Source organism: Nuphar pumila, chromosome 17, assembly GCF_984573655.1.
Source record: "Nuphar pumila chromosome 17, dmNupPumi1.hap1.1, whole genome shotgun sequence".
NCBI lineage: Eukaryota > Viridiplantae > Streptophyta > Magnoliopsida > Nymphaeales > Nymphaeaceae > Nuphar > Nuphar pumila.
In genome coordinates this window covers 69539627-69563606 of record NC_143265.1, presented here as the reverse complement: position 1 = coordinate 69563606, position 23980 = coordinate 69539627, and the positions used below count along the sequence as shown (strand labels likewise).

The window sequence follows — 23980 nt, the reverse complement described above, 5'->3', positions numbered from 1 at the left end:
GATCCTATAACATATACTCATAGAGACAGAAACAATTTTAGAAGTGCAATTGAAAAATACAATGAACCTAGTGGCTCCACTTCAACAAATGAAGAAAACCTACGAAGAACTGAGAGAAATAGAAATGTGCCTTCTAGGTTCATCTCATATGATTCTTTTACACCTAAACATAGAACTTGTCTTAGCGTCATTCACTCCTATGTAGAACCCAGAAACTTTGAAGAAGCCAAAAAGAATGATGAATGGTTAAAAGCGATGGAATGTGAGCTTACAACTTTCAACAGGATGTTAAAAACGCCTTTTTAAATGGTGATCTAAATGAAGAAGTATATATGAATGCTTCGCTAGGAATGAAGACTTCCAAAAGAAAAATGTTTCATTTTCGAAAAGCAGTTTATGGTTTAAAACAAGCCCCCAAGGCTTAGCATGATAGATTTAATTATGTAATGCTAGAAAATGGTTTCTTATCCTATTTCACTGACACTGCTCTGTTTGTTAGAAAAATCAATGCAAGGATAGTCATTCTACCTTTGTATGTGGATGATATGCTAATAACTGGAAGTGATACTAAAGGAGTTAAAAGCATAAAATCAATTTTAAAAAATACATTTGAAATGCCTGATTTGGGATTTCTAACCTATTTTCTGGGTATTGAAGTGGCATACTCTCATAGAGGGTATTTTTTATCTCAAACTAAGCTTGCCTCTGAGATTCTTGATAAGTCTGATATTACTGATAATAAAGTTTGTGAAACTCCTGCTATAGTAGGAGCCAAAATGAAAATTGATGATGGCATTCCCCTCACAAATCACACTCCCTATAAACAGCTTGTGGGATCATTGATGTATCTAAGTATTACTAGACCAGATATCTCTCATGCAGTTCATACTACAAGTCAGTTTCAGCATGCACCAATATATGTTCACATGAGTGTCATTTTACGGATCATCAGATACATAAAGGGTACATTAAATAAGAGAATATTCTTATCCTCTTCCTCTGAATTAAAATTAAACTGAGGAGGTGACCCAAATAACCGTCACTCCACCACCGATTTTTGTGTGTTTTTATGAGACTCGTTGATCTCATGGAGATGTAAGAAGCAACAAAAAAGTGTCTTTATCTTCTACCAAAGCTGAATATCAAGCCATGACAACGACTACCATGGAAATTATGTGGATTCATCAACTATTAGAAGATATGGGGATTAATGTAAAAGGGCCCACCAAGCTTTGCTGTGATAACAAGAGTGCAATTTATATTGCCAAAAATCACACATTTCATGAGCGTACGAAACACATTGAAATGGACTGTCAGTATGTTCGTGAAGCATATCTGAAAAACATTGATCTTCCATATGTAACTTCAGAATATCAGTCAACAGACTTCTTCACCAAAGCGTTGTGTGCTCCGCGTTTCAACTTTCTTCTTGGCAAACTTTCGGTCATCTTGCCCTAAGTTTGAGGGGGGGGGGTTAAATTATATTACCGAAATCTTGTTATCTTATATATTTTATATATATAAAGGATGATACATATACATATATGATATAAATGTATATGTATCTATCCACTTATATATAATATATATATATATATATATATATATATATATATATATATATATATATATATATATATATATATATTTCCTTATTTTAGCCATAGGGGTAGTTTAATCATTTCTTCAGTTTTACGCACATTTATTTTCGTGAATGTGATTGTAATTTTTATTTTCTTTTTATTTTCTTTCTTTTTTCTTTTACTTTTTCTTTCTTGTACCAAAAGGTACCTTGGGGGCCCACTCAAATAGACGTTGGGCCCCTCCAACGTCTATGAATGGAGCCCCTCCAAGGCTCCTTTATGTGGATTATAAATAGGGGTTCTCCCCTTGTAATTTGTAGAGCTTTAGGTCAAAGCTTAAGTGTGATCTAATAAAGTTTTTCATTCTTTTTTTATGCCTTAGTGCATTTGTGAGATATTAAGGGTTGTGCCTTCGTGCACAAGTGTTCTAAGTGTTCTTATTGTGCATTTGTGCACTTGTTTTCCATCAAGAACATCGTGTCTTGATCATAGTGTCTTTTTGAAGACACTTTCACAACCCCATTGTATTCTAATACTTTTTGTGTGGGTTTTGTCCCACTTGAATGAAATATATTCTTCACTTTTTCATTTGGAATCTCTCTTTTGAGTATTTTGTGTGTGAACCCTGGTGGTTCTTAAGTGTTTGCTTTGTGTATGAACCTTTATGGTTCTTGAGAGAGCTTATTCGTGAAGAAGCATTTGAAGTTTGTTTGAGGATTCCATTTTCTTACAATCAACACTCCAATGCAAAGACTACCATGGTTCTAACTGGAAGACTACATGGTCAAACACAGAAATTATTTTTTACCGCACCCAAATGATGCTATTGAATCTGCATTACTTCATTCAACAAAAAAGAAAATAAGTTATATTCAAAATTACAGGCAATGAGGCACGTTCCTACAAGTGAATTGAAATGTGCATGTTCTTGAAGTTGTACTGATGCAGACTAATATCTTCATGTTTTAAGACAGGTGCCACAGATAGGAATTTGGAACTGCAAAGATAAAAACTGATTTGCATAAGCTCTTACCAATATAAAACCACAAACAAAATTTTGAATATCATTTGATCATAAATCTATCAAAACAGCAATGTTCTCATAATTTGACACAGAATGTTTTTTCCCTAGTACTAATGTTGGTCTAAAATGTCTGTCCGACATACATATATGTTCTAAAGCCTTTTTTTGCAGAAGCAATGCCCATGAACTAAAAGTGATATATGAGAGAAAAGATTCTCCCCATCAAACTATCAGCTGGCAAAAGCAATGACATATTCAAGTTCCATTCATTTTGACAGGTTTTTCAGTTCATAAGATATGCAACCAGAAAAGGTAGTCACCATAGGAAGGACACAAATACCCAAAGATCCAGTTATATCAAACAATGATTACTAGCACTAAGTGAAACCCCAATCTGTTGCAATAGACCTGGTCATGGGTCACAATCACAAATTCAAATAGAGGATCAGATAATATGGTCTAAACCATCCAGTTCACTCTAGTTACATTAAAAAGCAAATACAATGACGGGTGATCAAAATAGTTTTCTGGAAAACAATCATGCATTTAAAATGAAAATAAACTTTGACACTCGCCAGGACACTTGAAGTAACCAAAGATATCAAAGAAAAGAAGTCATTGATCATGAATTGAACAGCCTGAGTCTAGAAATATTCCATGAAAAATGAAGAATTTTTTTCTTATCAAGTAACTTTGAAGCCAGTGCTTTAAGTGCTGTTTGTATAGGCTCAGACCTTTAAAACACTAACACCACATACAAGCTTCTGACTCACGCAGAAAATAAGCAAAAAGAAAAAAAGAAAAAACTGTGGGCACCTTATCAGTATTGTTTCTTGTTAGAGCTGCTCCAACAGCACCTCCAAGAGATCTTCCAAACACAATGATCTTAGATGTGTCAATGTCAGTTCGCTCAGTTAGATAATCCAATGCTGCCTGGTAGAAAACATTTATTAATTAAACAAATTTCAACCAAATTCATTAAAAACCCAGAGCCAACAAAAAGCAACATATTATTGTTGGGTAAGGCATGGACAGGAGAATCAAACCTGAGCATCCTTAATAATACCCTGCTGAGAAGGATAGCCATCACTTGCTCCATATCTAACATGTACATAAAGACATGGCAATATTATTTTCTGAAAAGGGAACAAGAATTGAAAGCTAAAAGCAAAAGACCTAAAATTAGCTTTTTGGTATGAAGACCAATGCATACCCTCTATATGACAGCATGAACACATTACATTGCAATCTTTGCAGCATAATGCGAATGTACTCAAGACGATGAGCAATATCTGCAGGAAAATGGTAAAGGCCTTTCTGCAAGAACCAAAATCAGCAAATCTCAACTTAAACAAGCAAATTATAGAAATTTATGCATGTGTAGTCCCACAGGATACTGCCAGCATTTTCTTGGAAAAAAAGAAGTGTTGGACCTGCAAAAACAGCATTGTTCCAAGCTCAGGAGGTACTCGAGAGACAAGATACTAGGCATGCATTACAAAGTTAACAGGATGTACCACATGCTCAGGAAACTATTGAAAAAGAAGAGGAAAGCACATAAAATGGAAAGTATGGAGGCATGATTCAGAAAAATAAACAAAAGAATCGCTAGTCACATGCAAATAAAAGGGTAATCTTTTTCCCACAACGAGAGCAAAGAACATAAGAAAAACTTAATCCCCAAAAAAATAAAGATAAAACATAATTAAAAAAAAAACTTTACATAAGATCAAGGAACATAATTGGTCAATGCAAAGAAGCATACATATACAGTGAACTAGGGCTCCTTCCAATTAAATGCTTGAACATGGCACTACATATAGGTAGGGATGTCAATGGGTCGGGTTTGGTTCAGACCCATGTGAAACCAGATCCAAACCTGACTTGAGATGATGGTACCGGGTCTGGACCCAGGTTCTAAGAGAAGACTCTCTTTTAGGGCACGTTTGGAAGCAAGAAAAATTCTCATAGGAAAAGAAAATTTTACCAGTGAGAAGTTTTGATATGATAATTTTTCTAAATGAAAAAAATTCACTTGTTTGTGTAGCATGAGAAAAATCAAATGGAAAATGTTAGAAAAATGAGAGAGACGAGGGGGGGGGGGGGGGGGGGTTGGGCGAGCAACTTCTCCACCATGGCTGCTGCTAGGGGTGGCAATCGGGTCGGGTTGGTGGGTTGACCCGGCAGGTTGGTGTGTCGACCCGGCAGGTTGGCGGGTCAGCATACCTCAACCCGAACCCGACCCGTTTAATAAACGGGTCGGCTGTGGCAAACACGAACCCGACCCGTTTATTAAACGGGTAACTCGACACGACCCGCCAACCCGTTTAATAAACGGGTTGGCGGGCGGGTCGGGTAAACGGGTTGACCCACCTGCCTAACCCGTTTATTAAACGGGTCAACCGGCTTGGCGGGTTGGCATACCCCAAACACGAACCCGACCCGTTTAATAAACAAGTTAGGTGGGTCGACCCGTTTATTAAACAAGTTAGTTTAAGCCAAACCTGAACCCGCCTAAGAGGCGGGTTGGTGGGTCGTGTCAGGTTTTGCCACCCCTAGCTGCTGCCTCTTGCGTCTCAGCCTCAGGACATGGTCGGTGGTTGAACAACGCAGAAAAAACAACAATTTCTAAATGACATAGAATAGGTTATGATAACATCCATCACAGCTATACTTTTTCTAGGTTGAGTAGAAGATTCAAACCTCAAAAAACTGATAAAACACCATCCAACATAACCACTTCATCTAGATTTCGTTGGTTATTAAAGATAAAACAACGACAACAAAGCAAGTTTTAATCAATTACACGAATGCCTTATATTAATAAAATATAACATAAAAAATGTTAACCCTTGTTCACGAGTATTTCAAATCATATACTGAAGTCTCCAAACGTATCAATTCAATAGCAGAAATGAACGGGTCGGGGAAGGCGAAACACGACTTTTGGGCAGAGGGTTTGGGCGTTTTAGGGACATGGGAGAGCCCCTATTGATATAGCTGAAGTCCGGTGTACATCTTAGGTCGTTGGAGAAGACCGATCGAGACGATCCACAATTGATCAGATACCCTGAAACAACAACAAATCAAAATAGGATGAGAGAGAGATGGGTGGTCGTATACCTCTAAGAGGTGTTGTCTAAGATTGAGAGATGAAGGGGAGGGTGGAGAAGAAGAGGAGAAAGAGAGAGAGAGAGAGCCATGGTAGAGAGAGAGTGTGTTAAATCAACATTTTCTCTTGGTAGGAAACATTCCTCCACCCCTGCCAAGTGGAGGAATGTTTCCTATCAAAAATTGTATTTTCTAGAAAAACTCTATCAGAGAAAATTTTTCTCTCATTTGGAACGATCGGAAAATCTGTACTTTTTCTTTCTTACCTTCACTTTTCCTACCTTTTTCTCACTTCCAAACGTTCCCTTATTGTTGTAACTCATTCATTTTCAAGCTAATGAAGTTATCTCATTCTTCCTCTCATCTCTTCTTTGTGTTGTTTCTTGCTCTTGTGTTGATATGGTATCAAATCCACATCTGAGCCAAGACTGACTAGGGATTTGTTATTTGGAGGGAAAGGAAAGAGGCTCCATTCTCGGTCCTGCCTCGAAGTTTGTGCCAAGCTACTAACATCATTGTCACTACAACTAAGTGAGGCTACTTTGAGTGAGGTAAGATTCTGATAGTGCTTGATTTTAGGAGTCCAACAAATCAATAATCACCTCGATCAGTCATATTGGAATTTCTATGATATTTTTAATATTTTCTGAAAATAGTGGTGAATAGTGACCAGATTTTGGGATTTTGGTGGTTTCGTCCAAATCGGTGGATTTTTAAATGGCAAAGAATGCATGGCTTTAGGTTGTTTTGAGTAAGGGATTTATTAAAAGTAATTTAGTGACTCGATTTGGTGTTTTGAAGGAGTTTTGATGAGTTTTTGGTGGCTCATTTAGGGGCAGTAATAGTGTTTTTAACATTGCATCACAATTGGATTGTTGTGGGTAGAGCTGGTAAACAAACCGAACAGGACATGTTTGGGCTCAACTTGTTTACCAGTGGATTGAGATCATGTCTCGACTTGTGTTTGTGTTTAACTAAGCCAGGCTCAAGCTCGGCTCATCCCTAAATGCGATGAGTTTGAACACGAGCTGGCTCACGTAAAAGCATTCCATATTATTTATACATAGAATATATACTTTTATATTTTTACACTTAATAGTTCATATTTTATGTATAGATTTTTTATTTATCCTTCTCTTTATATATATATTTTATGCATTCACCTTTTAATATATTACACTTAAAATTTACATTATACATAAAAAATTTTATACGAGCTCTCCCAAGCGTAACACCCTGTGTTCAAAACAACTCATTTAAGCTAAACGAGCTGCTCATGGCTTGGCTCGCCAACTATATGAACGAGCCGAACCGAGCTGCTTGGTTCGTTTGCCAGCCCTAGTTGTGGGTGCATGTTAATGCAGCATATTACTATTCCTAGCATCTGATACATATATTGTGTTGTTCTTGGTTGTAGTTGACCATTTTGAAGGGTGTAGAGGTCGTTCTTGAATGGTTTTAATATCAGTATTCTCTTAATAGTTGTAATTCTTGAAGCCCTTGATATACCATTTTGTGCATTGTGTACAATAGTGTTGGCATTATATTTGGGCTTTTTGGTAAGTGTAGTTTGGGGTAATTGGCATACGAAGAATGAAACTGTTCAAGTTATCCCAATTAAGCGTGATGGAAAGAATTATTCCTATTGGTTGAGTTTGTGAAAACTGTATTAAAAAGATTGTTCACCAAAAGTCATGTTCATATACTCCTGAGCATAATGGAGTTGTGAAGAGGAAGGATAGGCATATCTTGAAAACTACCATGGCTTTCTTATTTTCTAGTAATTTGCCTAAAATCTGCTGGGCTAAGGTTGTGTGTATGACAATTTATCAAATTAATCGCATGTCATCTAAAGTTCTTAAAGATACATCTCCTTATCAAAAGTTGTACGGTGTTGCACCCGATTATAAATTATTGAAAATATTTGGTTGCATCATTTTTTTTTAACTTGAGCACTATAAAGATAAACTTTCTTCTCAAGTTGTAAAGTGTTGTTTCTTGGGTTTCCCTGATGGGAAAAAGGTTACAAAAGTTATGATCCGGTTTGTAAAAAGATTTGGATCTCTAGACATATAGTCTTTCTTAAGCATATACCATATTTTTTTAGCTTAAAGATGAGAAGAAGAATGAGGTTAGTTTTTCACTTTTGGTGGCGTTCTCAATGGAAGAAAGTGTTGATAAGAATACTAATGTCCAGATTGAGTTTCAAACCCTTAATAATAGGTTTGGTTAAACTTATGCTAGGAGACCAGAGGGTGTTCCTAATATACCTTTCATAGATGAGATTGAGCAAGAAGTTGAGATCTTAGAGGCAAATCTTGAATCCCTTCCAACTAATTTTGAATACGCAATTCAAGATCTTACGCATACTCCTCCTCAGATAAGTCATAGTACTTGAATTTATGTTCTCCCTACTCATTTTGTCCTATGAATCATTTTCTCCAAAACATCATGCATATTTGGCCTTAATTCATTCCTATGTTGAGCCTAACTCTTATGTAGAAGCAGCAGGCAATGGCTAAGGAACTAAATGCGCTAAAGAAGATGAAAGTCTGGGACTTGGTGAAACTTCTATTTGGAAAAAAAAAAGTGGTTGGATGCAAATGGTTCAATAAAATAAAAACAAAGGCTGATGGATTGATTGAGAGTTAGACTAGTGACAAAAATGATATAGTCAACAGTTTGAGATTTGATTATGCTGAGACCTTTACATTTATGACTCATATGATGACCAATAGGACTCTTTTGACTAATGTCAAAATCAGTATCGGGGCTGAATTAATTTTCAAAACGATTCAAAGAATCGACTGATTTCAATTCTGAACCAAATCGAGCTTCATTAGCCCATTAACCAGTAAATGGCGTGTTAATAAATACTAAATACTATTTAAAAGATTAACAATATTTAAAACTATTCTTAACCGTTTTTAAAATACTAAAAAATAGGTCTGATACCGATTTTTGAATCGATTTTTGGCCGATATGATATGAATCGGGTGATTCAAGCTGATTCGTAACAATGCTAACAACAATGCTTCTGGTTGTAGCTGTTATGAGACACTAGAATTTGTAACAATTGGATGTGAAGAATGCTTTTATAAATGGAGCCTTGAATGAAGAGGTATATATAAAGCTCCCATAGGGCTATTATGATTCTAAGAAGAATACACAAATTGAAGATAATAGAGCATTGCATGGACTCAAAAAAGCTCCACAAGTTTAGTTTGAGAAGCTCAATTTAACCGGCAGGTCTTTGGATTTTGAGCAGACTTATCATGATCTAGCCTTGTTTGTATATTCATCTTATCGAGGGAAGTGCATACTTATATGTAGATGATATGATCATCACAGGTGATAATGCTTAGAAATTTGAAGATACTAAGAAGAGGTTGGCAAAAGTGTTTGAGATGAAGAGCTTGGGGAACTTGAAGTACATCTTTAGTCTTGAGGCAGCATATTTGAAACAAGGGTTTTATTTGTCTCAGCACAAATATGCATTTGAGCATGTGACAAAGGCTAGATTAGTTGATGATACGAAAAAAGTAGATTCTCTTATTGAACCAAATATGAAATTGAGATCTTCTGATGGTGAGGAATTGGATGATCCAAATGTGTACAGGTAACTAGTTGGGAGTTTGATATACTTGATATAACTAAGCCAGATATCTCTTATGTAGTTCATGTTGTGAGTCCTTTTGTGCGTTCATCTCGATCAGTTCACCTTTTTACAGTGTTGAGGATCAATAGATATGTGAGAGATACTATGCACTTTGGTATTTTTTTTCGTCATCAACCTCTACTGAGCTTAGAATATATTGTGATGTAGACTTTAGAAGATCTACTCAGGATAGACTTTCTACCACAGGGTTCCTGTATTTCTAGGAAGCTCATTAATCTTATGGAAGATTAAGAAACAACTAAGAGTGGCTCTATCCACAGTTGAGACTTGAGTATAGAGCCATGACTCAAGTAAAGGTTGAAATCATATGGATTAGATGGCTATTGAGAGAGTTTGAGTTTCTAGATATATGGAAGAACCCCCTTGTATTGTGACAACATGAGTGTCATTCATATTACAAATAATCCATAATTGCATGAGGACAAAGCATATTGTGATAGTTTGTCACGTTACAAGAAAGGCATATGAGGATGGAATTATCTAGCTTAAGCATGTGTATTCCAAAGAGCAAGTTGCAGATGTGTTCACAGAGAGTCTTGTTCTATCTCACTTTAAAACATTCCTCTTCAAACTTGGGATGATTCCTTTAGCATCATCAAAAATTGAGGGGGAGAATTGAGAAATGTAATATTGTGTACCACAAATGTGGGGTAATACCCCTCATGTGCATTTTCATTATTTATAAGAGCGTTCTTGTCAATATTGTTGTAGAGTCAAAGTAATAGGTTTATTTTAGTCTATATTTGGGTATGTTGTGAGGAAAGATGAGACTCTTTTATTGTTGTATAACTCATTCATTTTCAAGCTAATGAAGTTTTCTTGTGCTTCCTCTCATCTTCTTCTTCGTGCCCTTTTCTTGTTCTTGCTTTGATAGGGTCAATCCCAGACACAAGCATCTTTCTCGTCTCTAGTTTATTATCAACTATAATGTTACTTGCATGTCTACTTACTGTCCTTTCCACATTCAGATCCACAAAGAAATCATTAGTAGCACCTTCCTCTAAGGTCCACAAGGTCACAAAGGGTGCTACCTGTTAGATTTTACAAAACCAGAGTTTCATCGTGTGTGAAGGGTGAAGAACAGAGAGAGAGAAGGAGCTGCAGAGAAAACCAAATTCCTCAATCAAGGAATCGGCTGCTGAACCTTTCATTAAATGCTATTACTAATACAAAGATTTTAGGGTACCAAAATACCTTTTTACAACAGAATACAATAACACATGTCCCATTAATGAAGGAATATAACACATGATCACGATCATGAGTCTGGACCTGACCCGTGACCCAAACACGTCTTTTCACCCTCTCTCAAGTTGTGCATGGTTTTGAACCATGAACAACTTGCCTTTTAACATCCAAAACCTGTCTTTAGTCAATCCTTTTGTGAATATATCAACCACTTGATCAGTAGTCCGTACAAATTTAGTCTCAATCTCCTCTTCTACCTTTTGTCTCACAAAATGTTTATCTATTTCGATGTATTTGGCACGACTGTGATAAATGGGATTAAAGGACATATTGATGACACTTTGATTATCACATAAAAGGAGGGATCGAGAGATCGATTCTCCCACTTCTGTCAGTAAGTGCCTAACCAAGGTAGCTTCAGCAATAGCGGCTGCCATTGACCTATACTCAGGCTTTTGTACTTGATCTAGTAGCAGCCTTTTGTTTCTTATTACTCCAGGATACCAAATTCATCCCAACAAACACACAGCCGGATACGGATCTGCGTTCATCTGGATCTCCCGCCCAGTCTGCATCAGTATAGACAATAATTTCATATTCATTTTGCTCATTTGTCCTTTTTCTATACAAAAGGCCATCTCCAACCATTCCCTTCAAGTACCGAAGTATCCGTTTAACTGCTTCCATATGTCCTTCACACGGCTCATGCATGAACTGAGAGACTTGATTTACTGAGTAAACAATATCGGGTCTAGTGAAAGTAAGATATTGCAACATGCCTATTATGCTACGACATTTTGTAGGATTCTCATATAGATCTCCATCTTGAGAACTGAGTTTCTGGTGAAGGATGCTAGTGTTAAATTATGTATCAATATTTGTAATCTCATATATATTTATATTCATATCTATATAGATATATATACATATATACTATGTATATATGTATATATATCTATATATATTTATATAAATATATATATTTTCTTATTCACCCAAAAGGGTATTTCTATAAATTCTTGTTTTACGCATATTCCATTTTGGAATATGCTTGTAACTTTGCTTTTTCCTTTTCTTTTTTTCTTTTTCTTTTTTCTTTTTTCTTTTTTGTTTTTTTCTTTTTTTTTTGCCACATAGGGAGGCTCCTCAAAGAGTCGTTGGGGAGCCTCCAACGGTCACATATGTGACCGTTGGGGGCTCCCAACAACTCTCTTGGGAGCCCCCTATGTTGCTCCTTTTCTCCCTTATAAATAGGGGCTTCCCCCTCTTGTATTCCTTATGGCTTTGAGTCAAATCCCAAGTGCTCAATAAAGTGATTCCAATATTTTTTATGCCTTTGTGCATTTGTGAGTTGTGCTTTTGTGCACAAGTGTTCTAAAGTATTCTTATTGTGCATGTGTGCTGGGTTTATTATCAAGAATATTAAGGTCTTGATCTTAGTATCTTGTTTGGAGATACTTTTACATGGTATCAGAGCCTCGTTGAAGAAGGAGGATCGTGCATCTCTTCACTTTTGAAGTGCCTCGAAAAACGTGCCTTCAAGTTATTGAAGTTTTGAAGTGAATCATCTCCTTCGGGCAATATTTTAGAAGCATCTTTTGTCAAGAAATGTTTGAAAATCATTTGAGGTACGCGTTATTTTCCCTCTCTAATGGGTGAAAAAGACTCTCACTTCTCCCTTGGTTTTAAACTTAGTGGTTCGAACTACCATGTTTGGGCCGGCAATATGGAAGCTCATATCAAAGGAAAAGGTCTTTGGGGGTACGTTCAAGGTTCAATATCGGAACCCGAACCCAAACTTACAATCATAGAAAAAGGGGATATAAAGATTCTTGAAGGTGAAGATAGACAAAAGGCCCTAGAAGATTATTCCAAAAGGCATGATGAGTGGGAAATGAAGAACTTCAAAATCTTGTCTTGGATTTTTTCATCCGTTGAAACCAAGATCAACGCCAACATCATTAAGTTTAAAAAGGCCTCTGAGGCTTGGTTGTACCTTGAAAAAATGTATACTTCAAGGGACTTATCTCACAAATATTACCTCCAAAAGAAGACTTTGACCATTCAACAAAACAATTTGTTTATTCGGGAATATTTTGCCGAACTATCATCTATTTGGGACGAGCTTGCTATGCTCGAACCAAAATGGAGCGGAGAAGCAATCGAGTTAAGACACAAACAACTAGAGGAAGATCGATTCTTCAAATTTCTAAATGGTGTTAGACCCGAATTTGAGCAAATTCGCTCCTCTCTTCTATCCGCCTTCACATCTCCCTCCATTGAAAATGTTATCACTAAGCTAAGTGGTGAGGAAACCCGTATGGGGATTAGTAAAAATAATCCTAGCATTCTTGCTGCACCTTCTCAAAATGATTATGAAACGATTAATGTTGTGTCAAGACCCGGGAATAATATGAAGGCCTACAAACCTCCTCATTTCAAAAATCAAGGACAAGAAGGAAATGATCGATATGGCCAAAGAGACTATAGCAAATTAACTTGCCATTTTTGTAAAGAACCCGGGCATATCAAACCCATTTGCCCCAAATAGAAAATTCTTGCCGCGGCTATGGCATTCCAACCAGAGGAACAACCTTCTTCATCAAATGAGCCCCTTTCCCTTCAACAAATTGTGGATGCTCTTCAACCTCTTCTCAAAGGAGGCATTTCCGGAGCCGCTATGTCATCCTCCTCTTCTCTCGGTAAGACATCTTGGCTCCTAGATTCCGGTGCTTCATTTCACATGACTCCAAGTTCTTGTTTTCTTTCTGATTTTTCTAAAAATTCTCTTCCATCTTTTGTCTCAACGGCGGATGGAACACCATGTTTACAACAAAATCTTTTGAAATTGTTCACTCCGATGTATGGGGTCCGGCTCCGGTGATATCTAAAGAAGGTTTCTCATACTATGTTATCTTTGTGAACGATTACACTAGATTTAGTTGGATATATTTTCTTAAACATAAACATGAAGTTTTCTCGATTTTTAAAACATTTCATATGATGATTTTAAATCAATTCAATGGAAGTTTAAAAATTCTTAGAACCGATTCGGGTGGCGAATATCTTTTCAATGAATTCAAAAGTTATCTTAAAAATCATGGTATTCTACATCAAAAGTCTTGTCCTAAAACCCCACAACAAAATGGGTTGGCTGAACGAAAACATAGGCATATTATTGAAACAACACGAACTTTGCTCATTTCACAAAATATTCCGAAAAGACTCTGGGCTGAGGCAACCCTTACATCAGTCTATCTCATAAATAGACTCACATCAAAAAACTTGAACAAGGTTTCCCCATTTGAAAAATTATATGAAAAAGAACCTGATTATAGCAGGTTAAGGGTTTTTTGATGTAAATGTTTTGTCCTTACTGATAAAAATGACAAACTCTCCCCCAAGGCCATTCCTTGTGCCTTTATTGGTTATTCCGAAACTCAAAAAGGTTTTCGTTGTTATGATATTAAAAATGATAAACTATATGTTTCCAGAAATGTAAGCTTCTTGGAAAATATCAGTGGTTTCGAAAAATTTAAATCTAATGACAAGAATATAGACTATTCTTTTCTGTTTGATCTGTTGACTGAAGATGATGATACTAGTGATGATGAGTCAAATCAAAATGACTCAAGTAATACTGAAACCAATTTTGTGCCCCCAACGTTTCATCAACATGTCAATGAAGAACCGCATAGAAATCCCATAACCTACACTCATAGAGATAGGAATACTTTCAGAAGTGCCCTCGAAAGATATGATGATGCTAGTGGGACTACTCAAAGTGAGGAAAACCTTCGTAGGAACGAAAGATAGAGAAAACCCCCCTCTAGGTTCATCTCATATGAGTCTTTTTCACCTAAATATAGAGTTTGTCTAAGCGTCATTCACTCTTACATAGAACCTATAAACTTCGAGGAAGCACGAAAATGTCCGGAATAGATAGTCGCTATGGTAAATGAACTTGAAGCTCTAAGGAGAGCAAAGACATGGGAATTTCAAGACCTCCCTAAAGATAAGAAAGCAATAGGGTGCAGATGGGTGTTTAAGGTTAAGACTAAGAGTGATGGGTCCCTCGAGAGATACAAGGCCCGTTTAGTTGCAAAAGGATATAGTCAAGAATATGGGATTGATTATGAAGAGACCTTCGCCCCGGTAGTTCGAATGGTCACCGTCTGATGTCTTATAATCGTTGCCTCAATAAACAAAAGGAACATCTATCAAATGGATGTTAAGAATGCATTTTTAAACAAAGATCTAAACGAATAAGTGTATATGGATGTTCCTCCTGGAATGGAGTCTCCTAAAGGAAAATTGTTTCGCCTTCGAAAGGCACTTTATGGTTTGAAACAAGCCCCCAAGGCTTGGTATGATAGGTTTAACTCCGTAATGTTAGAAAATAGTTTTTTATCTTGTTTTACTGATACTGCTTTGTTTGTTAGAAAATCTAATGCAGGGATTGTTATTCTACTTCTATATGTGGATGACATGCTTATAACCGAAAGCGATTCTAAAGGGATTAAAAGCATAAAATCGATTTTAAAGGATAAGTTTGAAATGTCTGACTTGGGTTTTTTAACTTATTTATTGGGTATTGAGGTTGCATACTCTCATAGAGGGTATTTTTTGTCTCAAACTAAGCTTGCATCTGAGATTATTGACAGGTCAGATATTACAGATGATAAAGTTTGTGAAACTCCTGCTACAGTAGGAGCTAAAATGAAGATTGATGATGGTGTTCTTCTCTCCGATCCTACTCCCTACAGACAACTTGTATGGTTTAGGATCGTTGATGTACCTGAGTATTACCAGACCAGATATCTCACATGCAGTGCATACGGCAAGTCAGTTTCAGCATGCACCAACTTCTATTCATATGAGTGTCGTCTTACGTGTCGTAAGATACCTAAAGCGTACTCTTAATAATGGAGTTTTTCTGTCATCCTCTTCTGAGTTAAAATTAATTGCTACTCTGATTGGGGAGGTGACCCAAATAACTGTCACTCCACCACTGGTTTTTGTGTATTCTTAGGTGATTCTTTAATCTCATGGAGATGTAAGAAGCAACAAAAAGTTTCTCTATCTTCGACTGAAGCTGAATATCGTGCCATGGCAACTACTACCATGGAAATTATATGGATTCATCAACTGCTTGAAGACATGGGGATCACTATTGAAAGGCCCACTAAGCTATGTTGTGATAACAAGAGTGCAATATACATTGTCAAAAATCATACTTTCTATGAGCGGATGAAGCACATTGAAATGGACTGTCACTATGTTCGTGAAGCCTACTTAAAAGGAGTCATTGATCTACCTTATGTTACTTCAGAATATCAGTTGGTAGATTTTTTCACCAAAGCCTTATGTGCCCCAAGATTCAACTTTCTCTTTGGCAAACTCTCGGTCATCTTGCCCTAAGTTTGAGGGGGGGTGTTAAATTATGTATCGATATTTGTAATCTCATATATATTTATATTCATATCTATATAGATATATATACATATATACTATGTATATATGTATATATATCTATATATATATATATTTATATAAATATATATATTTTCTTATTCACCCAAAAGGGTATTTCTATAAATTCCTGTTTTACGCATATTCCATTTTGGAATATGTTTGTAACTTTGCTTTTTCCTTTTCTTTTTTGCTTTTTCTTTTTTCTTTTTTCTTTTTTTCTTTTTTTGTGCCACGTAAGGAGGCTCCCCAAAGAGTCGTTGAGGAGCCTCCAACGGTCACATATGTGACCGTTGGGGGCTCCCAACAACTCTCTTGGGAGCCCCCTATGTTGCTCCTTTTCTCCCTTATAAATAGGGGCTTCCCCCTCTTGTATTCCTTATGACTTTGAGTCAAAGCCCAAGTGCTCAATAAAGTGATTCCAATATTTTTTATGCCTTTGTGCATTTGTGAGTTTTTTTGTGAGTTGTGCTTTTGTGTACAAGTGTTCTTATTGTGCATGTGTGTCGGGTTTATTATCAAGAATATTAAGGTCTTGATCTTAGTATCTTGTTTGGAGATACTTTTCCAGCTAGGAGTTCCCAAGGGTTTGCAATCTTTCATCAATAGTGTACTTATGTTGGGTGAGAGTCATTCCTTCAGAAGTACTGTCAACTTCAACTCCAAGGAAGTATCGCAGTTTCCCAAGATCCTTCATTTTGAATCTCTGATTCAAGAGATGTTTGACATCCTCAATATGAACTTTGGAATTATCTGTGATGACAATATCATCCACATATATTAACAGCAGAGTGACCACATCTTGGTTCTTGAATATAAACAAGGAATGGCCAAAGAGAGATCGCCTAAAACCATATTTTTGTATTTCAAGAGAGAAACTATCAAACCAAGAACGGGATGCCTGCTTCAATTCGTATATCGCTCTTTTTAATTTGCATACGTATTTTGGAGGATTGCCTTCTGCATAGCCAATGGGTTGTTCCATGTATACTTCCTCCAAATTTCTATGGAGAAAAGCATTTTTGACATCAAGTTGACTAATTGTCCACTAATGTGTAAAAAAGTGAGTTGGAATACATTGGGTTCAATAATGAACCCATACATATGCACGTGAAGTGCAAATATACTCATTAAAGGGAAACAACACAAGCACATAATGTGCTAACCCATAAAACCCATAAAAAGGGAAAAATATGACATAAAGTCATAAGTTGCATATCATTGAAGAAACAATGGACAAGGGGTAAAAACCCCATTACAATGGAGCATAAGCTCCCTCAAGAAGTAAGAAATACAAAGGGGAGAGCCCCTATTTATAACAACAAAAAGGAGCCTTGGAGGGGCTCCACTCATAGACGTTGGAGCCCCTCCAACGGTCACAAATGTGACCGTTGGAAGGGGCCCAACGTCTATTTGAGTGGGCCCCCCAAGGTACCTTTTGGTACTTGAGAAAAAAGAAATAAAAAATAAAATAAAAAGAAAAATAAAATAAATTACAATCACATTCATAAAGTGAATGTGCGTAAAATAGAAGAAAAGACTAAAATACCCCTACGGCTAAACAAAAGGAAAATATATATTTTATATATATAAATAGGAGGATACATATACATATATACCATATATGTATATGTATCATCTTTTATATATATATAATATATCTAATTACAACAATTGATGGGTACATTTTAACACCCCCCCTCAAGCTTTGCAGGGAAACAAAAAGATTGAAAAAAGGGCAAAACTCCACGAGGCTTCGGCAAGGATGCAATGAAACTTGAAATAGCCTTCCTCCAATTGTCTTCAAATGATGAACCCATTTCCCGAACCATCCAGGGTACTTCCCTTTGTCCTATCTCCAAGATCATGAGAAAAGAAAACAACAAAGAACAAGTAAACAATATCTTTGCACTTTACTAAAAAATGAACATTCCTAACAAGGTGCAAAATTTATGCATAATATGATAGTTACTTTAGTACGAAACGAAAAATTTAGAAAACCAAAGTTTCTAAATCATACATTATGTTAAAACAAAATGAGCGAAAGCAAATTATGCAAAAATTGCAAGAACGCATTCATAAGGTCCACCATTGGACAAATATAACCCCATAATGGGGAATAACAAAAAGATCCACTAAGGGATACCACAAGAAGCCTACGAAGAGGCATAACATACATATGCTTTATTGAATGAGAGCCCCCCCCCCCCCAAAAAAAAAGGCCATAAAGAGCATATGCATATACGAATCATTATATGAATTAATACTCAAAGAACTAAAACATGCATCAAACATGTAGTGAAGTTCCAAATAAGAGAAACGAAGTCTCCAAGCATACTTTAGGCAAAATAAACCCAAGAGTTCACAAGGTTTTTTTTTTAGAAACATTTATGAAAGTCACACTTAAAAAAAAAACATTTTACATATAAGGGTGGCAAAAACCATAAGCACTTAATATATAGATTAAATGCTAAGAAATCAACTTGATATGCATATCAAAAAGATGATTCACTTAAAAAATACAAGTCATGAATGGAATTTTGCAAATTTCAATAATAGTTTATTCATTACAAACAACTTCCTCATTAGTCCTCCAAAACCTATAAATCAAGTGTATAAGCTACTAGATCAAGAATATAAAGCCATTAAAGGCCAAAGACACACACAAAGGTGTGTAAACGAACCTCTTGTCTACATATAATAATACTTGAAATAAGTGCATCTACGACAAGAGCAAGAGAATACATGCCAACATGGACTAAAAAGTATCTCTTGTCTACGTAAAAATACACTTAAAACCAAGTATGTTCAGCTACTAGAACAAGAGTAATAAGTCAACCATGGGCTAAAACAAAATACATCTCTTGTCTACATAAGATGGCACTTGAAATGAGTGAAATAAGCCAACCATGGGCAAACATCTAAGCGACTAGAACAAGAACACAAACGCCAACATGGACTAAGATCACACACGATGGTGTGAATCAACGTGTCTTGTCTACATATAAGATCACTCAAGACAAGTGTGTTCAGCTACTAGACCAAGAGAGCAAAAGCCAACAAAGGGCTAAAAACACACGAAGGTGTAATAAAATTCTTGTCTACATATGATGACACTTAGATAATGGGCATAAAAGGAAAAGACTTTTGAGGCAATAAACTTGTAATGAAAATAAACCTTGAATGAAACAATATTCCTTTTAAAAAAGAATACTCATAATAACATTTTGGAATAAATGCAAGTAAAACGTATCTTCAACAAGATACTACAACCGATAAAATAATATTCTTTAGAACAAATGTGTGAACATACACACCAAGAACACTTGTGAAAAAACACAAGAACACATGTGCACAACGAGCACAACATACAGAATCACAAATGTGCAAATGCACTCATAAGATTCATAAACAAATAAAAGGTTGGGCTATAATCCCAAAACATCTTGATTTTAAATGTACCTTAAAACATTTAAGGTTTCAAATACCATATGTCCATCACATTTACATAGAAGCATCCATAATATCAATGGCACAAGAGAAAAAATGAGTGTCACACTCATAATTAGAGATCAAATAACAAATCATTTTAGAGTCCCAAGGTGCCCATAACTCACCTTAACAACCATCTATAATATGGAAGGTGGACAATCTAAAAATGATACAACACGAGGTGCCCATAACTCACCTCGACAAACATCTCTAATATAACAATACTAAGGCCAAATAAATGATGCATTAAATAGCATGTGATGGACAAACATAAATGCCACAAAAGGGCAATAAACACATAAGGAATCATTTTCCAAATAAAAGTTTTTACAAAGAGGACCGATTAACAAATTGAATCAAAGGTCCAATATAATCCATCAAAACAATTTTGCATAAACACGAATTATGCTTAATCTTCAAAAGAAGTCTTGTACACCAAAAAAGGCTTACTATGCAACATAACATGAAATATTAAGCAACATCATGTGTATGAACCGATTTGGAACAAACAAGCCTTAACTATGAAAGACATAAGGTGCAATTAAACGGTGAAGTTGGTGAAGTTCAAAAAATAACAAACTTAGGCCAATATAGGCATTCATAAAGATGGTGAAGTTCGAAAAACTTATGAAATCTACTATTGCAACTTAAAAATGATAAACAATCATGAAATCTTCATAAAAGAATATATACTCACAAGAAGATTATAAGGACCGAAAGGCTCCTTAAGGAGAGTTTGAACAAAAAACATATACAACTCCCAAAGAAGGAGAAAACTCCATTAAAGTGGAAGAAATCCCAACAAAATAGATTCATTAACAAAACCTTATGATAAATAAGATTGTACTATGGCTTAAATAAAAAGTAAACATTTATTGAGGAAAAATTTAACACTCTTAAGTTTTATAAAAAAACATGACTTAATAGATTATTACCTACTCCTAATGAAATAAGTACACAATAAACATTAGTGAAGACCATAACTTTTGTAATGAAATATGCGGAAAAGCAAAAGAGTGCATTAAGCACTTACAACATTCACTAATGAACAAACAAAAGGGCAAACACCAAAACCCACAAGAGACAATCACAACATATAAATGTCTCTTATTGAAAAGAGAGAGAACTCTCTAAATGTTGAAAACATCCTTAAGAGTGTAAAGATGGAAAGAAAATCACCATATTCCATAAGACCATTTTAAAACTTAATTCAACCGGTATTATATAAAAAAAAACTTTCTTAATTAAATGTTGCTGATATAAAACACACATAATATGGAATTTTTCATATATGCCAAACATTTTTCAAAAAACTATATTTCACAAGCATTTTAATCTTAACATACCTTTCTTTAAAGACTAAACATTCATATGAAGATATTTTCATAAACAAGGTTAGGTTTAAAATGTAAATTCAAAGTTCCAACGGTCATAAATTTTTACCGACCCATTAAAGCAAGTTTTGAGCAATCATGTATCTAATTTTTCGCCAAACAAGTTATCATTTAAAGTTTTTCAAAGAAAAACATACGAAAACGATTCAATGGAGTAGCAAGTAACTCAAAAAAGACATAATGACAAAAAGCACACATAAAGAAAAGAACATATTACATTCTTCATACAATACTCAAAGAAATAGAATGCATACCGAATAACTATAAGAAAGACAATAGAGAGAAACGAATACTTCACCATTTTTCTTTAACAAATTCTTGAATACCACGCTTCCTGATGCACCAAAGAGCAACTCGATCTCAACCTTGCTCTGATACCATGTAAGAAAGTGAGTTGAAATACATTGGGTTCAATAATGAACCCATACATATGCACGTGAAGTGCAAATATACTCATTAAAGGGAAACAACACAAGCACATAATGTGCTAACCCATAAAATCCATAAAAAGGGAAAAATATGACATAAAGTCATAAGTTGCATATCATTGAAGAAACAATGGACAAGGGGTAAAAACCCCATTACAATGGAGCATAAGCTCCCTCAAGAAGTAAGAAATACAAGGGGAGAGCCCCTATTTATAACAACAAAAAGGAGCCGTGGAGGGGCTCCACTCATAGACGTTGGAGCCCCTCCAACGGTCACAAATGTGACCGTTGGAAGGGGCCCAACGTCTATTTGAGTGGGCCCCCCAAGGTACCTTTTGGTACTTGAGAAAAAAGAAATAAAAAATAAAATAAAAAGAAAAATAAAATAAATTACAATCACATTCATAAAGTGAATGTGCGTAAAATAGAGGAAAAGACTAAAATACCCCTACGGCTAAACAAAAGGAAAATATATATTTTATATATATAAATAGGAGGATACATATACATATATACCATATATGTATATGTATCATCTTTTATATATATAAAATATATCTAATTACAACAATTGATGGGTACATTTTAACATAATGTTCAACCGCTAAAGATAGTATGACTTTGATTGTCCCCATTTTCACAACTGGACTAAAAGGCTCATCATAATTTTGTCTTTGCTCCTGTGTAAATCCTTTTGCGACAAGTCTCGTCTTGTATCGTTCTATAGTCTCATCCGGTTTGTACTTTATTTTATACACTCATTTCGACCCAACTACATTTCTGTCAGGTGGTCTGGGAACAACATCTCAGGTACCACATTCATGTAGAGCCTCCATTTCTTCATTCATTGCTTCAGCCCATCTTTTAGAATTTGCTGCTTAAAATATTGTGGGTTCATCTTCCTTGCTCAAGGCAGTTAGAAAAAGTTGAAAGTCTAGTGAAAATTTTTCATAACTGACCCATCTTTCTATCGGATGACGAGAGCGGGTGGGTCGACTAACCTCAAAGGTAGGAGTGGATGTAGAAGGTGTATCCATTTCCTGATTAAAGTTAGTGGGTGGATCCCTTTCTCGTCGGGTATAAACAAGACCTTTATACCTTTCTGAACCCAAGGATGACTTTGTACTCCTGTGCAATCAGCCTATCAGCAGACATAGATCCTTTATCCTTCTGATCACAATCTGAAGAACAAATATTACTAGTACCGGAGAAAAGTTCAGAATTCAACCAAGGATGATAGACCTCAACTTTGGAATTTGATTCAGAAGCAATGCATCGATGATCAAAATTCAATTCATCGAAGATAACATTTCTTGATATTTTGATGTGCTTGATCATGGGATCATAGCACCAGTATCCTTTATAGGCATCTGCATATCCCACAAACATGCACTTTAAGGCTTTGTCCTGAAACTTATGTCCCATTGAAGTGTCAATATGAGCATAACATACGCAACCAAACACGCGCAAATCATGATAGTTGGGTTGAACTTCAAATAGGGAAAAGTAAGGAGATTTGTTCTCCAAAATAGTCACGGGCAATCGATTTATCACATGGATTGCTGAATGAAAGGCTTTTGTCCATAGAGTAATCGAAAGATTACTATCATGTATCATACTCATTGCACTCTCAACAATATAGCGATGCTTCCCTTCAGCAATCTCATTCTGCTGAGATGTATGAGGGCAAGACACCCTTCTCTTTATTCCATTACTTTGAAGAAAGTTAGTAAAATCACTTGAAGATAATTCACCTCCTCCATCACATTGGAAACAAAGAATGTTTTCAGAAAATTGATTTTTGACAAAGGTGTGAAAATTTTGAAACAACTTGAAGGTCTCAGACTTGTGTTTCATAAAGAAAATCCAAGTATAACGAGAATAACTGTAAACAAATATAAGATAATATCTAGTTCCAGATAAAGAAACAACTGGGGCAGGCCCCCAAACATCAGAACAGATAATCTCAAAAGGTTTTGAAACTCTTTTATTGATAGAATGAAAAGGTAAAACATGACTCTTACATAAGAGACAACTAGAACATTTGTTGTCATTGACATTTATTCCTAAACTAGACTTGAGAATGAGGTTATTTGAAACAAGCTTCTCAATGAAACTACTACTACAATGACCTAAATGATCATGCCAAAGATTTGGCTTATTGGATTCAAAGACACTAAAAACACATGTAGGAACCACTGAGGACGACGATGAGGAGAGCTTCAAGTTTAGGCCAACAGGGCGAACACGAGAGGAAGGATTTTCTTGGAAAACATACATATTGCCTTGTCGTTTTCCTTTAGCGAACGTCTCTCTCGTGCAAAGATTCTTGACAAGAACAGAAGAGGGAGTAAATTTAACTTAAGCATTGACATCATCAACAAGCTTGGAAACAGAAATAATATTTTTCTTGATGTTGGGAGCATAAAGAACCTTTGAAAGACTGAGAGAGGACTTTGTCATGGGTATAACAGAATTTTCAATATGAGAGATAGGATGGTGGGATCCATCCCCAGTGACTATACTATTTCTACCAATATAAGAAACAAGGTTTAGGAGCTTACCAGCATCACCAGTAACATGAGTCAATGCCCCAGAGTCCACATACC

At 35.7% G+C, this 23980-nt stretch overlaps 1 protein-coding gene across 2 annotated transcripts in view; it reads right to left on the bottom strand.

The window, feature by feature from the left end:
- The window catches only part of LOC149812134 (alpha/beta hydrolase domain-containing protein WAV2-like), a 50751-nt gene that overhangs the window by 20197 nt on the left and 6574 nt on the right, over window positions 1–23980 (bottom strand). For both annotated transcript variants that reach the window (XM_089992647.1, XM_089992646.1), the window contains exons 2-5: window positions 4005–4040; window positions 3821–3899; window positions 3654–3708; window positions 3424–3540 (exon numbers count right to left, since the gene is read on the bottom strand). In XM_089992647.1, coding sequence (XP_089848773.1) covers window positions 3424–3540; window positions 3654–3708; window positions 3821–3899; window positions 4005–4040 — 287 coding nt within the window. The remainder of the gene's footprint in view (window positions 1–3423; window positions 3541–3653; window positions 3709–3820; window positions 3900–4004; window positions 4041–23980) is intronic.